Source organism: Rhea americana, unplaced genomic scaffold, assembly GCF_003343005.1.
Source record: "Rhea americana isolate MKP2758 unplaced genomic scaffold, rheAme1 scaffold_88, whole genome shotgun sequence".
NCBI lineage: Eukaryota > Metazoa > Chordata > Aves > Rheiformes > Rheidae > Rhea > Rhea americana.
Genome location: NW_028187066.1, coordinates 2975581 through 2992078, shown reverse-complemented (window position 1 = coordinate 2992078; position 16498 = coordinate 2975581). Strand labels below are relative to the sequence as shown.

At 38.9% G+C, this 16498-nt stretch overlaps 2 protein-coding genes across 2 annotated transcripts; both read left to right on the top strand.

Moving 5' to 3' along the window:
- The first annotated feature begins 644 nt into the window (after positions 1-644).
- On the top strand, positions 645-8351 carry TMBIM4 (transmembrane BAX inhibitor motif containing 4). The gene is made up of 7 exons (XM_085323822.1): positions 645-814; positions 2049-2157; positions 3410-3515; positions 4446-4479; positions 5820-5937; positions 6440-6485; positions 7023-8351. Exons 1-7 carry the CDS (start codon positions 721-723, stop codon positions 7227-7229), a joined length of 714 nt encoding a protein of 237 aa, XP_085179948.1. The 5' UTR covers positions 645-720; the 3' UTR covers positions 7230-8351.
- Positions 8352-8579: 228 nt separating this feature from the next.
- Positions 8580-14611, top strand: LLPH (LLP homolog, long-term synaptic facilitation factor). Its single transcript, XM_085323810.1, has 3 exons — positions 8580-8666; positions 8835-9018; positions 12879-14611. Exons 2-3 carry the CDS (start codon positions 8838-8840, stop codon positions 13040-13042), a joined length of 345 nt encoding a protein of 114 aa, XP_085179936.1. The 5' UTR covers positions 8580-8666; positions 8835-8837; the 3' UTR covers positions 13043-14611.
- The last annotated feature ends 1887 nt before the right edge of the window (positions 14612-16498 follow it).

Genomic DNA, 16498 nt, shown 5'->3' with positions numbered 1-16498 from the left:
AAACGTAGCATCTTAAGTCACCTCAATGAAAGAACTTTGCTCAGAATTATTTCATCACAGAATCATAAAATGTATTTACTTCTCCCTCGAGACTCTGAGTACATTAGAGGCCACAATTTTTCAATTTTCAAAATCACTTTATTTCAGTCGAATCTATTACATACACTTCTGAAGTGTCTATCACTTCAGTTTCTTGGTATGAGTTTAAGAAATAACATTTTACGTTCCCCATCACATCACCAGAATAGCATCTTTAGCGAATTCATAAACGGGAAATTACAATTTCAGGTAACTTTGCCGGGGGAAGGGGGGCAATTCCGAAATTACAAGCAAGCAGCTCTTATTGCGGGTCGTGCAAAGTGCTACGTGACTTCTGGGAAGCGCCGAGATCTTCGCGTCCTAGTCAATTCGGCGGAGTTTACCTCGAAGGATACGGCACACAACCAGCCCTGCTTCCCCCTCGGGGGAGGCCCTGCGGCGGCCCGCGGGCCGGTGGCGACCTGCTCGCTCGCCGCCCGGCCCGGCCCGGCCCGGCCCGGCGCGCAGCCCCCGCCCCCCGCGGGCGCGGCCGCCGTCGCAGCGCCCTCGCGCCTCCCAACGACCCGGCGGCGATCGATGAGCTCCGCCGATCGACTGCGGGGCCGGCTGGGCGCTGCGGAGCGCCGTTGCCTCGCCCGGAAGCGAGCGTCGGTGCCGTTGCTCGGCGAGGAGTCGGCGGCGATGGCGGCGGATCAGCGCTACCCGCGGAGCTCCATCGAGGATGACTTCAACTACGGCAGCAACGTGGCCTCGGCCAGCGTCCACATCCGCATGGGTAGGCTGTGGGGCCGGGGGAGATGAGCGCGGCGCCGCCGGTCCCGTCGCGTCCCCGCGCTTGCAGCGAGGCCGCCGCTGCCTTCCCGTGCTCGGCCGTCRCTGGGCGCGGCGCGGCAGCGCATCCCAGCGGCTCCCCTCTCCCTGCCCCCTCGCCCTGGAGCCTTTCTAACCTTCTGTCTGAAGGCTGCCTGCGTGCGGGGGGAGCCTGGGCATCCTTTAATCCCCTCTGAGGCACAGAGCGGGAGAGATCAGTGGTCGGCGAAAGGCCGCGGTTTCTCGTTTTAGTGTACGAGRGTCGGGGGTGGGTGGCTCTTTGTATCAGAGGAATTAACCCAATATACGTTCAGGCTTGGTTTGCCTCGCGCTGGTTCGCTTTAAACTTTGATGTGCAAGACGTGTAGACGTTAACACTGGTGCCCATAATTAGAATAATTCCCCCCAAGGCAGGAGGTTTCCAGTTTCTTCTGTGGAGGTTAAAAAGTCGTCTCTTCAGCTGAAGCATCTGGGTGCTAAAAGATTATGTTAGTGGCCATGGRATATGGCTCTGCTGCTAATATGTAGGCCTGAAATGTGTTACATACAGCAGGTRTCTACTCCATGCAGTCATGGAGTGTCCTGAACCACTCTTCCACTCAAAAATTAGCCTATTAGCTTAATTTTGAGATTTTGTAGCAGTCTGTGGAAATCTGTTCAGTGCAGTGAAAATTCYGAATTATTGTAAATGTCTAAGATGGCCAAATAGATGTTATTATAAATATAATTCTAAAGGTCCAATAAAAGTTATTATAAAGTTTTTTTATTATATAAGAAAAATATATAGCTGTCTCTCATGCAACTTCCAAATTAATCTTTCTTCATTTAGGTCCTTCAGATGGACCTGGTAAAGTGACAGAAAAGGGGTACTTTTAGTAATTTCTTAGTGAGATTATATATATGTAGTTTTTTAAAATAGTCTGAAGTAAATTTCTCTCCAATTCTGTTTTATTCCTTTTGTAATCTTTATTGTTTAGATAAAGACCCCCAGGAATGCATGAAATGTTTTGTGAAATATTGTATCAGAATTTTTGAAAAAATGGCTTCTTATGACTTTTCTCTGTGTTCTTTTTTCCTTTTTTTAATAAGTAAACTGTTTCTTATAGTACCATAGCATAGAGCAAACTTGTATTTGATTTACTGTTGAGGTTTATACGTGCAACTCAGAATTGATCTCGTTTTTATTTTCCTTATTCTAGCTTTTCTACGGAAAGTCTACAGCATTCTTTCAGTTCAAGTTCTTTTGACCACAGTCACATCTGCAATTTTTCTTTACAGTACTGGAGTTCAGACATTTGTGCATGAAAGGTAGATACCAAACTGAAATGGAACTATTTATTGGTGTGTAACATGTTGTTTCTGTAGTTACTCTGGAATACTTCTGTATTCCTAATCACTTTTATATACTCTTTTGATTCTGTAATAGAGATTTTGGGAATTGATTAGAACATAGCTTTTCTTCTCTGACAATTCTTGATTTTTCTGTAGATGCCAGAATTTATTTTAATTTTTTAATTAGTGATTAGCAACTTTAGTAATTACAGATTAATATTTATGCTATGAAAACCCATACATCGGTTGCAGTACATCTCAGTGACATTTTATGGTCTTTCTAAATATCTACTCTTAGATTCTGTTTGGAATACTGTTGCTTTAGGCACTTGTTCCAAACTGCCAAATCATTTTTTCCCCTATTCCATTCCCCCCCACACACTTTTTTTTTTTCCTCCATAAAGTAATCTTCTAAAATTCCAGTGGACTTATTTCTTGCCTCTAAAATTGCCATGAGGAAAAAAAAAGAGTTTGAGACTCGTTTTGAAGACTGGAAAGACTGTGGGAAAATAGAGAACAGAGTGCAGCTTCTGTTTTCATTTCAGTTTCCCAAGTGCACTTGCAGACTTTGCTTTTACTTTCACTTGCTTCGTAGCCCTAAAAAAGGAGTGTCAAATGTTATATGAAAGTTTCTGTATTATTATATAAAATAGAGTTCATAGAACTACAGTTTATACTTAAATTTGACACTGAAGATCCTTCTGCTTACTTGAGACTTTTGTTTGGTGGTTGGTTTTGATCTTGTTTTTTTCTTGGAGGGCTGCTTGTGTGATTTAATTGTAGCAACAGTTACTGGTCAGTACTGATTTGCTTCAGTGATATTAGTGCCCATACTTGTTGCATTCAGGTGCTTATTAAATAACGGTTCACTGAATATGGAGTTTTAAAATAGGCAAAATACTACGTATGTATTTTAAAACTGTATGTTCAGTACAGGTATATTTTCCTCTTCGTACAGGCTCATCTCCGGGTGATGGACTCTTGAACAATTTGTAACTTCAATATGAAAAAAATTACCTTTACCTGTAGCCATATAGTTTTTATCTGAGTACCTAAGGTGATGTGTTCAAGGGTGGTTTTACTTAAAAACCTTTTTCTATATTTACTTAGGTTATATAAAGCAGTATCTTTATCCAGATAATCACTTAAGAACTTGGTTTGATATAATACTTTCATTACTGTTTGAAATATTCTATTTTAATTTTGATTATTGTATGAAAATTTACAGGCCTGCCTTACTTTTGATGTCTGCATTTGGATCTTTGGCTATAATCTTAGCGTTGACACTCTACAGACACCAGCATCCTGTTAATTTATACCTCCTTTTTGGATTTGTAAGTATCTACATAAATTCATTTTTTTAACARTCCTTAGAATACCTTTCACTTTGATCACTTCCTTAAATCAAACTAATGGTGGCTGATTTGTTTTATTTGTATTTCTTGCAAGACCTTCTGTATACTTACMAAATATTAAATTATTGTTTGAATGTTCTGTCTACAGGTTGTTCCTAGATAGCCTCTAGCTCGTTTTTCTAGGAAGAATATTAGAGTTGAATATTAGATTCAGTGAGAGTTTGGTTTTTTTAAACATTTTGCTGCTCCCATTGGCTTACACAAATTACGGGTTGAAAACTTTGTTTCTGACCTCTTGCTTCATGCCATAGATACTATTCTCATATTTTCTTGTAATGAAATTTAATTTGGAATTGCATTTTAGGAAAAACTCATGGCTCTTACTAGCCTTGGGCCCAGACATTAATAATATGTTTGATTTACAGCTCTGCTTCAAAAGAAGGGTGGATGGGAGAGTTGATGCAGGTACTTAGCTGTCTAATAAGAGTTTAAAAATGTTGGATGACAGTATTTCAAATACTGAGAAGTATATAGAAAGCTGAAAATAGTTCATTTCTAATAAATCCAGCTCTGAGAAAATTTTATTGCCCTTGAATTGTTTGCAAGTGTAATAAGCACATTACTTAATGCTGTGTGCCTAATAAAAGACCAAAATGACAATTTTCTGTAGGGTGTGTTTCTTACTCATTTTTGATTTATGTCCTATTCTTTGTATATGCAACAACAACTTCAACATAGTAAGACAGTGGCATTATTTTGCTGAAAATTTAGCCCTCTTGTTAAATTTTTGTGTGTAATAACATGTTTATATAATACATACTGAGATTGTAGGGTATAGGACTTAGGGTATATTAAGTTCCTATAATTTTTTTCTTTAATCCTTTCAATTTTTTATTTCTTCTTTTGTAGACCCTTTTGGAAGCACTGACAGTTGCTATTACAGGTAAATGATTGTCATCCTTATATTGTCTGTTTTTTTTTTTAACAGAAGTTGGAAAAGTAATTCAATGTGTTATACTCATTGCCACCTGAGATTTCCAGATGTGACTAAAAGGATAATAAATCCACTAGTTGAAATTTTTAATGACAGTGATGTGAATTTAGCAAACACCTGGTAATCAAGGGAGGAAACTGGATTTTGAACTCCCTTTATCTATTAAATACAAATAGTAATTTCTGTAATTCCAGTGTATTACAAGTGACTGGAGTGGAGTAATAGGAGAAAAGATTCTGTTTTTTTTTTTTTGTGCTACAGCAATCTGTTTAATATCCTTCCCCCTCACACACACTTTCTTTGTGCCAGTGCTGAATAGCTTTGTGCTTTTTCTATAACGATACCATGTCAATATTAGGATTCTGAATATATGTGAAAACAAGATTATTAGTTGCTGATTCAGGATGGTAATGCTAATCTTTCTGGCCTTCTTTGGCTTCATTCTGTTTCACTTCCATCTCCTGTCTTTTTCCAGACCTGGATAGCTTCTGCGATCCAGAGCTGAAATTGTGCAAACCTGAAGTGAGCTGTGCTGTCCTTTTCTTTCAGTACAGCTGGCAGATGTGTCCTTTCTTGTAAGGCACTTCTTACTAACATGCTGCAGCAGAGCAGAGCTGATCTGCAAGTGAAACATCTTCATATCTCCCCTCTTCTTACCCTAAGAGAACTGTGTTTAGTTGGAGAGTTTTGTAGCATCTGTTGAGGGAGGCAATGGCTCAAGGGCCAGCAGGATGTGGGGAGAGGGAAGACCTGGCGTCACCTTGTCMTGTAGTTATAGCATAAAATGAAACCTCTGTGTTGTGGTTTCTGGCCTCCTACAAAAAAAAAAAGAGTATTTTAGGAAAAGGAAGGTTGAGGAGGCAAGAAGGGAGGAAAAAAAGACTCCAACTACTTATCCCTTTCTACCCTCCTAGACACAATTCTTCTGAGCTTTTTCCAAGGATTGCTTGTGTTGGGATTTTTATATTTTATCAGTATCATGAAAAATTTAAATTTTCTTTTTTATTTACAATCTTGCATGTCAATAATTAAAATACTGTTTTTATGAGTACAGAAGATCTGTTATCTCCTTTTAAAAGACTACAGCTACACCATAAATGTCAAACCTAGCTAAGGCAAGGGCCAGTGCATCCTGTGCATTCATCTTGAAGTGCAAAGATAAGTTCAGGCATAATTTTATTTCTTCGTTCACAAATAAAGATTGTTAAAATCTAAACTTCTATTTCATTGACAGATAACAATTACATAGCATATTTCATTTAAATGGCAATTAACTCTTCTGTTTACAGTGAGTTTCTATGATGTATCCATCGTCTTCCAAGCTTTTATTCTTACTTCTGCTGTATTCCTTGGACTGACTGCATATACCTTGCAATCAAAGAGAGACTTCAGCAAATTTGGAGCAGGGTATGATGTTTTTGTTACAGTATTGTGTTTTGTGCATTTTTTTTGTTTATTTGGGGTTTTTTGAGGGGAAGGTAGCAAGTTTTGTAGTTATAAGAATGAGTGCAGATCAGTAGAAACTACCCTGCTTCAAATGAATGTTGAGGGTGTTATTTATCTTAAATTATTATTTTTTTGCAGTGCTGCTCTCTTGATAAGAAATTCTTTTTACCATAGCAGTCCTTAGTGTGATTATGATTCTTAAAACTGTAGTACTACACTAAAGGACTAGTTTGTCTGGATTTGTTGCCGAGACTGAAGGGAGTTGATTCAAATATAAAGTAAATTTCTGCCATCAGTTCTGACTGCTCTCTGCAACAGAATTTTACTGCTGAAACAGTGAACAGTTGACATCTAAGCTTTTTGGACATTTTTATGGGCTAAATATTGTAAAATGGTTTATTAGGAAGGGAAGAAGTTTTAAGCAAAGTTAATACTGTTGCTCACAGTTTCTTTTTTTTTTCAGGCTCTTTGCTTGTTTGTGGATTTTAATCATCTCAGGGTTCTTGAGGGTAAGATTAAAAATATTATTCAACTTAAATATTTTACTAACTTATCCTGTAACAAAAAAAAAATTGGACAGTTCAATGTACTTTCATGAAAAAGTATTCCTAGCCAGGTTCRTTACTGTCGTATTATACGGTGATCTTTTCAAATTCAAATTTGTTGGATACTGCTTTTGCTAATATAAGTGTTGTTTCAGTTGATTGGCAGAGTTTTTCACTTGACTGGGAGAATGGGGAAGATAGCAGGTTTTTAATTGGATAATTGGCTTCTGTTCTGGAGATCAGAACTTCCTCTTTCTTACAAAGATATACATTACCCAGTTAAAGAGGCTGTGTAACTGGAGGCTAGATTCAATAAGAACATTGAAATGTCATTGTAATGTTGTATCTGTATGTATTCAACAGTAAAAAGATTGTATATTTTATGTCTTGTACTGACACAAGACTTCTGTTTTACATTTGGCATATTTTTTCACAGAGATTTTTATATTAAAAAGAAAATGAAATTTACAAATGTCTTTTCATTCTTTCATTTGCCTCTAGCTGTTTTTTTATAGTGAGACAATGGAGTTGGTCTTTGCTGCTGCTGGAGCACTTCTGTTCTGTGGATTTATTATTTATGACACTCATTTGCTGATGCACAAATTATCCCCTGAAGAGTACATATTGGCTGCAATCAATCTCTACCTGGACATCATCAATCTGTTCTTACACCTGCTGCGTTTACTAGAGGCATTTAATAAAAAATAATCAAATGCAGAATGGTTTGAATATAGCATATATAAAGTTAAGTACCTTAATAGTGTTGGTGTGGGTGATCTACAAACTGTGTAGTTTTATCTTCTAGAGAGGCTGCATCTTTATTACTTTTTCATTCCATCAGTATTGATCTCTCCCTAGAAATAAAAGGCTTTTCATGTAGCTGAAAATTCTTTTCCAGAATATCTATGTTAGTTAACAAGTTGTGGCCATTTCAGGCACTTTAATTACTTAACTTAATTTGCACTTTCTATAATTCATGATCAAAACATTTGACAGCATCTGGTTTCTCTAGAATAAGCTATCAGAAAGCCTCTATCTGCTATTCTGTAGCTGCTGGAAATGGTGCCCTTGGGGTTATATGTGTATAGCATGAAGGTACCCTCAGTTTATAATTGTGCAACGGTTTACTAAGGTAAGCATTTCTCTTGTTTTTTTTTTTTGTTTGTTTGTTTGTTTGGTAAAATGGAACACCCTCTCTAAAAGAGAGGTCCTGTAGCAGGCTTTCGAATTGCTATGTAAGCAAGGAGAGTATTAAACTGCTTCAAGGGAATGTTCTTCTTTTATTAAGAGTAATTTATTGCCTATCTTTTAGTATTCTGAAAAATTTAAAGAGGGAATCTGGCATCTTACCAACTTGCATATATGAAGATTAATCATCTGTCAATAAAAATTGCAAAATCTTTAGTCTTTTCTTGCAGCTCTGTGGAGAGGAGAACTTCAGGGGGCTGAGAATGAGAAATGAAAACCATCACTTGGCAGGCAAATGCTTGCTAATTGGGCAGGAGCACCATGATGTGGCTGCTTTCCAGGCTGTTGAAATTCTGAAATGGCAGGCAGCATAAAATTTTTTTCAAATGATTGCTTGCTTAATATTTAATGTTAAAGTCAGTGATGAAGAGGCAGTGATACGTATTTCTGGCTTTTAAAAAAAACAGTTTGTTTCTTGGCCATGTGTACTTTCCATGCTCTAAATTTTACTGGGGGATGCTGACGAAAGAAGTCTGCACTGTTTGTTTTGAGCCAGTGTGATGATTTCTCTTTTCTGTCTTAAGGTTTCTTTGAGAAATGTGTGGAAGTAGCCAAAAATAAAGCTTCACTTTTTCCTTGTGAGGGGATGTGTTCGTTTTCTCGTCCGTGCCCGCAGCCCTGCGAAGGCAGAGAGCAGCGCCGGCGCGCAGGCGGGCTGGCGTGGAAATACGGCAGCGGGGCGTGCCCCTGAAACGTTGGGGTGCCCACGCACTGGGAGGTTTACGGTAGAGCCTGCCGTTCCTTGGGGCGGGGCGGGGGGGGAAGCTGTGTGGAAGCGAAGGGTTCGCCCGCCTCACGTGACTCCCGTGACGTCGCGCGCGTGCGCCGGCCCGCGCATGCGCAGACCGCGGCGGCGCGCGGCGTGGGAGTGGGCGGCGGACCTCGTGCGCGGCGGCGGTGAGTGGGGGGTGGGGAAGCCTCGCGCCCCCCCCCTTCCGCGCGGGCCGTTGGGGGGAGGGGGGAAGGGCGGCAGCGGCGCCCCACGCGGCCTTAACGGCTTCTCGGGGGGGCTCCCCGCGGCGGGCGGCTCCTGGCCCTCACCTCCCCCTCCCATCCCCCCCCCAGGACATGGCGAAGAGCCTAAGGAGCAAATGGAAGAGGAAGATGCGGGCAGAGAAGAGGAAGAAGAACGCGCCCAAGGAGCTGGAGAGGCTGAAAAGCATCCTGCGAACCAACGCGGACGTGGTCATGGAGGAGGTCAAGGAGGTGGCGACCGTCCTCCCCCCGCGGAAGGTCCTCGAGCAGGGGGGTGAGTTGGGCTGTCGCTTGGCGGCGCTGAAGTTACGGGGCCCTGCGGAGAAACCAGCGCAGACCCCGAGGGGTGCTGCGTTGGCCCGGCGCGCCGTTGACTGCCGAGACCTGCCTTTTTCTGTGCCGGGGACGTCTTTTATCCTCYCTTTTCTGGGGTTGTTTTGCATTGCCTCAGTTTTTCCTGTTGCTGCCCTCCCAGTGCAGGGACATCCTGCAGTGTTGTTATTATTCCCCTGATTTTCACTCTCGTGACTAAAGTTGTTTGTTGGAGGTTTAGAGCAGTGATTTGAAAAGGAAAAATTTTAACTTTTAAAGACAAAGATATGCTACTAAATTGTTGAATCTGGCCACCTAGCAATTTAACTTTGGTATTCAGTCAGTTGTGGACTGAACTTACTAACATTTGGTTTAAAGCGTTTAGTCTCATCTGGATTGATATTCCTATGTGAGGACATCCGGTGAATGAGAATTCATCACTTTCCTGAGCAACAATTTGCTCTAGTCATATCAGTATCTTGGCTGTTAAGCCAGAAATAGGACACAATTTCCTTTCCAGTCTAAGGAGGAAACCAAAAATTTAAAAGTTGGGCCTAAAGCTAAGATTACTTTGTAGAGATGTTATGAAAGATGGAGTGATTCTTCCTTTTTGAATGTAATATCTTACTGTTGGGGCAGCAGGGACCTGTTTTTGCAGGSTGATTAAGGCTGTGTTGCACATGGTGCTGGAGTGGATTTTTCTTTCTGCTCCTTGTATAGGATGTTGTCTATAAAGAAGTGATCCAGGTTAAGTGGGAACAAAGGTTTTAAATTGCTTCATAGAGGTTGGGAATCAGAAAAGATGCCTTCCCTTGCTGAAAGTGTAGTCCAAACTAAATCAGTCTGATTCTCTTCTCCAACTTAGCCACTTAAGCTGTTGTGATGTTGCTGATGTAGACTTTTTGTGTGGGATGCAGAGGTCTATTGAGACACTAGTTGCATCCTCTCAGCAAGGATTTGAAATAATGCTAGTAAAAGCTGTCAGTCATGCAGCTAGTTTTGTCAGTGGCTTAGGAATTGGGAAAGATAGGGGAATATTGTGAGGTTGAATAGAAGAGCCTGTAAATAGTATTGGATGTGGAAATAGAAGACTGTGGTTCTGGTTTGTCTTCTAAACCAGATGTAAAAGTTGTTTTTTTTACAGGATTGTTTCAAACGGAGTTCCAAAATGTTTTGGAATGTTATCAGCTTTTTGATACTGATGCTGGAGCCGGAAGAAATATCTTCATCTTTAAACTCAGTTTCTGAAGGAAATGCCTGTCTGTTTATTATTCCTATACCCCCTTCCACATCTGGTAGTTACTTTTGTACACAGTGGCCAATTTCACCCAGCCTTTGTAGGTGTTAGCAGCCTCAAAAATACTACATTTCTACATTTCATAAAGAATGGTGTCCTTTTTGAGAGGTATTTTCAGCACGAACTTTTTCTGGATAAAAGGGAATTCATGTTGTTGCAAAATGTTATAAAGGACCAAAGTATGGAAAAAGACTTGTCCAGATAGACTATCAGGTGATARGTGAACATTTTACCAGCCTAAGAAAGTATATAGGTGCATTAGGGATGTTTTCATGTGTTATTTAGGGTATTTTTCAYAACATAATTTTTTTCAGTTTAGGTTATTAGGAAAAAATGATGGAAGATCTGGCTGGCCTTTAGTCAGAAAAAAATTTTGTCGCTTTTTTTAAAAACTTTGTGGGAGATGCAGACATCTTTCAAGATAATCATACCTGAATCTGTTTTTAGTACCAGCTTTTTTGTCCCCTTCCCTTTCTTTCACTCCTTTGATAGATTTTTCTTTATGTCCTTGAGCCTCGTTTCTGTTCAGTGGGGTTTTTTCTGCTCCTGATTCCTACAGAATCTTTGAGATTGCAAAGTATGGTGAAAACATTGCACTATGTAAACACCGATACTCTTTGTTCCGGATTATTTCTTTGTCTAGTTAAATGTTGCAGCTGACAAGCTGATGTTGTGGATATACTTTTTTGCAGTCAAAAGCCAATTCCCTTAACAGCTTAATTGTGCTCGTGTGATAGGACAGGAATCTGGAGAAGACGCTTATGTAAAGGCACTTAGGACAGTGTGTGTGCTTTATTTTGTTGATGGTGGTTTTTTTGTTTTTTATCTATTTTGTATTTGAGAATAGGATGACTTTGACAGAAATCCTTGTCCAACACACTAACTGTATGTAAAGTTATGAATGAATTATTGAAGGCAAAGGGATCTAAAACAAACCGATATTTATATATCCTGGTTCATTACTATGGATTGTTTTTTTTTTGTTTTGTTTTTTTTGTTTTGTTTTTTTTTTTTTTTTTTTTTTTTTTGTTTTTTTTGGGAAGCCTCAATTTGGAAGAAAGAAGAGAGAAACTGGGGGAGAGAGAGAGCGAGAGAGAGAGAGATGACTTATTTCTTGTTATATAATGGAAAAACCTGTTGAATGTAAAATTCTTACTGATGCTTGTTATTCACACTTCTTGGTACTATGATCCTTTCTTTTAGCTACTCTTACTAGAGAAAGAAGTATGATAGTTTAGCTCTGAACTGCCAACTAATTGCACTTTATATGAGTAGTAGCAGTTTTCACTGCCTGTTTCTGCATTCTTTGCATCTACCCAAACTTCTCTCCCCTTTCCAAGTTAGCCCTGCTCTCAACATCTGGCACTTCGGTCTGGGGCAGGCCATCTCTCCTTCTATGACATTTGGAAAACAACACTGTTAAGAAGGCCTCATGTTGCGTTTTTCTGATGTCTCAGGAGGTCTCTGGAGCTGGGGCTCTTTTGCTGCCTCTATCCCTTGCCAGATCAGCCTTTGGTTGTGCCAGCTGGCAGTAGACCCCTGTGCTGATTCTCTGCTGACTAAAACTATTCATGTCTTGGCGTTAGGGCTCTCTAAACACATCTCTGGGGCACAGATTTCTCTAGACTGCCTGCATGCTTCACTTTATGCTTCCTCTGTTGAAACAACATGTTGGCTGCATGTTGTTACCCTGATGAGCTTTGTCTCCCAACATCAGACAGGCATAACAGAATGTCTGTAAAAGCTCRTGATTGAACTTTTGGGGCTGGACATGGAAGGTTTGGAAATAAGTTTGAAATGAAATAGTAGAGTATGGTTCAACTCTATTCTTACAAACAAGATTTTCCCTTTGTAGCCTTGTTTTACTGAGAGATGCAGTTCATATGGTGTTAGCTAGCTGGGGATAACGCTCTCAGGTGTGACCATATCACATACAGTCTTCCTGATCCTACAGATTAACGCTCTCTTTCTGCCTCTGGTTAGACTTGACTTTGTGCTTGCTTACTTGAGACAAATGTAGCATCACTGGCTCATGCTTTATACCTTCATTGTATTTCAGCTTTTCTCTCTAGTCTTCTGCTTACCTGTCTTCACTTTCCACTCAATTAATTTAGTTTTTCAGAACTTTCTTGGATCTTAAACATTACATCATAAAAAGTGTTTAATTGTACATATGTTTCAGTAAGCTTATGGCTTCCTGTATGGTTGCAGCTTTTGATGGAGACCACACACAATGTTTTTAGATGCACAGTACTGGAACAGATGTCAGACTGAAGAATAAGGTGCCTTGCCTAGACATGGGCCTTTAGGGTAAATTCTTCATATTTACTATCAGCTGTTGAAGTTCCTGGATGCAGTTGTATTCTTTTGGAAAGCACTTTTGATGTATTAAGCCTTCAGCTCTTTCTGCACAAMTAGTGTTGTGTGTAGAGATATTTTTATCATGCTTGTGAATCTAGTAATAAAATAGCTTCTATGAAGCTGATTCATGCATTTTACTGACTATAAATGCCTTTCTTTTTCAGATGACTGCAAAATGGACACAGATAATAAAAGAAACAAAAAAACTCTTCTAGACCAGCATGGACAGTACCCAATATGGATGAATTCCAGGCAGAAAAAGAAGCTCAAGGCACAGCGTGTTAAAGGGAAAAAAAAGTCAAAGTTGGCCAAAGGCTTAGCCTGGTAGACTCAAGGAATTTTGTAAAATGTGGATATTTTAATTACAGAATAAAGATCCCAAATAAGTACCTGATTCAGGGGAAGCTTAGCCACAACATATAATTTATCATTGTGTTGCTCTAATGACTGAGAGGACTATTCGGCCAACAAACAATGAAAGCAATATCAACTTGATACCTGGCTAATTCAAAAAAAAAAAAAAAGAAGAGAGAGAAGCTGAGTGCCTTTGAATAGATTTAAGTATCTGTGCTTATTTGCTTTCTTAGAGGTTGGGGGCGGGGGGTCCTTCATCTTTTATAATGTGTAAACTAAAAATGCTGAGGAAATCATAAAAATAATGAAGCTGTAAATGGTCTTTGTACTGCAGTCTTTGTTAATGTAATGTATTTTTTAGTAATTTTACCACAGGGTTCTGTAAACTGACTACATCTTTTAGTCCTCTGTAAAATGACTTTTGTTGTGCTGATCTGTGTTGCTTTTAACATCTGGTAATTAATGAAACAGACTCTTAATGTGTAACTTAAAAGAGATCATACACTGAAATCAACACCAAGGTTTCATGAAATTTTCTTTCTGTGAAACTAAAGTTGAAGTGTCAGTATGATTTTGATTTCTTAATTCTCAGAAGGCTGTTTAAATGAAGATGGTTTTTGCGGCTATTTGAAAGTGAAATATCWTAGGAACGAAATAATTGAAAGTAAAAAAAAAAAACTTATCTTTTGTTACCCATCCGAGAGAGTGCTATTGCACAGATTGTAATAGGTAAATTTTGTTTAAAACATTTTCCAAACTTCAATAAAGTATATGAGAATTTATTTTGCCATGTATATTTTCAGTAGCCTTATATTCCTTTTAAACTGGTACTCATTAACCATGTTTTATAATGTGGACATGGGATAAAATATTGCATGATTGCATAACAAATGCCATTTATATGTGATTAGCTACAGTTGGTTGCATATTACCTGGCAATAATGTGTGATGACAGATCCAAGAATTAGTTAACCCTGAAAGCCAGTGTTTTTAAAGTGCCTCTCATTTCAAGGATGGAAATAATTACAGTAGCAGCCCTGTTGTGTGTTGCCTGTTGAAGGTCCCTTTGTTAATACAGAGTATTTCCTATATATTTCATATATTCAACTTTATCCAAGAATGGAATCTACCTTGCGTAATTGCCCAGAAATGGCAATTGGTGGTATGTTTGTTGTGGTAACTTGGACATAGAAGATAGGATTTAGCCTTTTAAAAACAATTACACTATCTTATACTGTACTAAAAAAACACTAGGAAAAAATCAACTTGATAGAAAATTTCTCTGGAAAAGYAGGATTTTTTAAATTGAGTGCTGAGGAAAGGATTCTTCTGTTGCTCAAGTAAAACAAAGAAGCTACAAAGATGTCAGAAAACACCAGTACATCTTCTGTTTTCACATACATCGAAAGTTAGTGAGACATGGTAAGATGCATAGATTAAAACTTACTAAATTACCTGCTATTAACAACTTATATTTGTACCTTAAAAGTATTTCCATTGGGTTGATAATACTCCTGGTAAAAATAGAAGATGCTGCTCTTGATCGATTTTGTTGTTGTTGTTATTTTATTAGAATAAACATCTAGATTTTAGTATTAAATATGAAATGTTAGTTTTCAGGTTAGTACTGCTTTAAAATTGATTAATATGGAGGAAAGCGTTCATTTAAGGATCATCATCTGTTTTTGCCCAGAAATTGAATGGAATAAACAGGCAATGTGTATTTCTTTACTTTTTTAATACAGTAGGCTGTATTTTGCTTAACTTGTATGCAGTGCTTTTGGGAGTTGTGGAGGGGAGCTACTTAGGAAAAAGTACTAACAGTTTGTTTTTTCCTGTGGAGTGAGTACTGTGCTATTTTGGCATGCTTGTTTGGAAATTGGGTTACTTTCAAGCAAGGACCTGTGGGAAACCAAACTGCTTTTCCTGAGGAGATAATCAAACTGGCAAAATGCTCCATGAATATACGGCTTCTCTCTCTCTCTCTCTCTCTCTCTCTTTTTTTTTTTTTTCTTTTTCCCCCCTTGAGGAAGAAGAAACTGCTTAGAATAGACATACTTTGTGAAAAACAGTAATCCTCTCTAGTCATTTAACTTCCTTTCGGTGCACAGCCGTGCTCTGTGCCTCATCTTAATCAAGCCCTCCACTGCTGTACTTGCCTTATCCTCTCCTCTGGAGTTGCTCCAGTTCTGCCTCTGCTCTTTCCACTAAAAGAGAAAATGATCTGGGCAACTGAATGCTTCTTAGTTTTCTGCTTTTATGATCTGTCACTGAACTTTCTTGCACAGATCTACTAATCCGTTACTCTGAGGCTAGGTTAGGGATTTGACTCCCAAATGACAGACAGCAGACTATTCTCTCGTATTTATCAGTTGCTTCCTACCAGCTGAAACAATACTAATTGTGTRAGGTATTTCCTTCATGGTGTTCAGGAAAGTCAAACAGGTTCACTTAAACTACAGATATTTTAAGACATCCTGTTTGATTTTGAGCTGAAGCAGAGGATAGGAAGGTGATAAACCCAGTATTTACTGAGAGTCAGCTACTAGTCTAGTATCCACGCTCTTCTCTGTGGGCCGGAGAGGATTCCCCGAGCCTGGCTGGCCAGGATCTATAAGCCAGGCCGAAGGCTCGCTGGGGACAGACCACAGGAACTTGGCTAAATATGCAGCATGGGTGCATCCTCAGAGGGTGGGTGAGGTACAGCAGAGAAATTTTCCCTTCTAGAATTTCATCCTATATATGAATATTGTAATTTCTTTGGAATTTGCTTTGGAATCTTCTCTGAGCAGTTTTATTTTTGAATGTAAATACCAAATGTGTTTCCCRTACTATTGAGTCTGTTCTATTTCAATTAATGAAAAAAACCCTTACTTAATAATAGAAGACAAATTTAAGTATGTGAAGTTTAGCTGTTTTAGATACATATTTTAAAAGTGCTTACAGTTTTTCTGAAATGTGAGTGAACTGCTACTAAACAGCATTCTAATATAACTTGTTTTCAAGAAAACTTGTGACTGGAAGGAAAAATGGTTGTAAGTAATTAAACAGACTGAATAAAGTCAAAAAATATATAACTAAAATGGCATTAGCAGAATGTTTTTTATAGTCTCTGTCTGCACTGTTACGGAACTGCCTTGTTAAAACTTCCAACTAGTATAACTGGCTCCAACCTGCTATGTGCCTTGGTAACTATCTTTCATGGAGCTAGAAAAGGCAGGAGAAATACTGTAGGCAGGTTTGAACTGCATGTGCAAATGCCAGAACTAAAAGAGTTAAATACTGACTTTTTTTGAAATGTTTATATGAATAAAATGTGTATGTGTATTCAGTATACAAACTGCATTAGCAAATTGCTAAATGTTCCATGAATTGTTGACAGTTTCCTGACAAGACACCCCCTGCACTTTTTGACATAGGATACAGGGCT

Coding starts and splice junctions, on each gene's coding strand:
- TMBIM4 (XM_085323822.1), top strand. CDS start 721: ATGGCGGCGGATCAGCGCTACCCGCGGAGCTCCATCGAGGATGACTTC. Junction 815..2,048: donor CAGCGTCCACATCCGCATGG/GTAGGCTGTGGG, acceptor TCCTTATTCTAG/CTTTTCTACGGAAAGTCTAC. Junction 2,158..3,409: donor CAGACATTTGTGCATGAAAG/GTAGATACCAAA, acceptor GAAAATTTACAG/GCCTGCCTTACTTTTGATGT.
- LLPH (XM_085323810.1), top strand. CDS start 8,838: ATGGCGAAGAGCCTAAGGAGCAAATGGAAGAGGAAGATGCGGGCAGAG. Junction 9,019..12,878: donor GAAGGTCCTCGAGCAGGGGG/GTGAGTTGGGCT, acceptor TTTCTTTTTCAG/ATGACTGCAAAATGGACACA.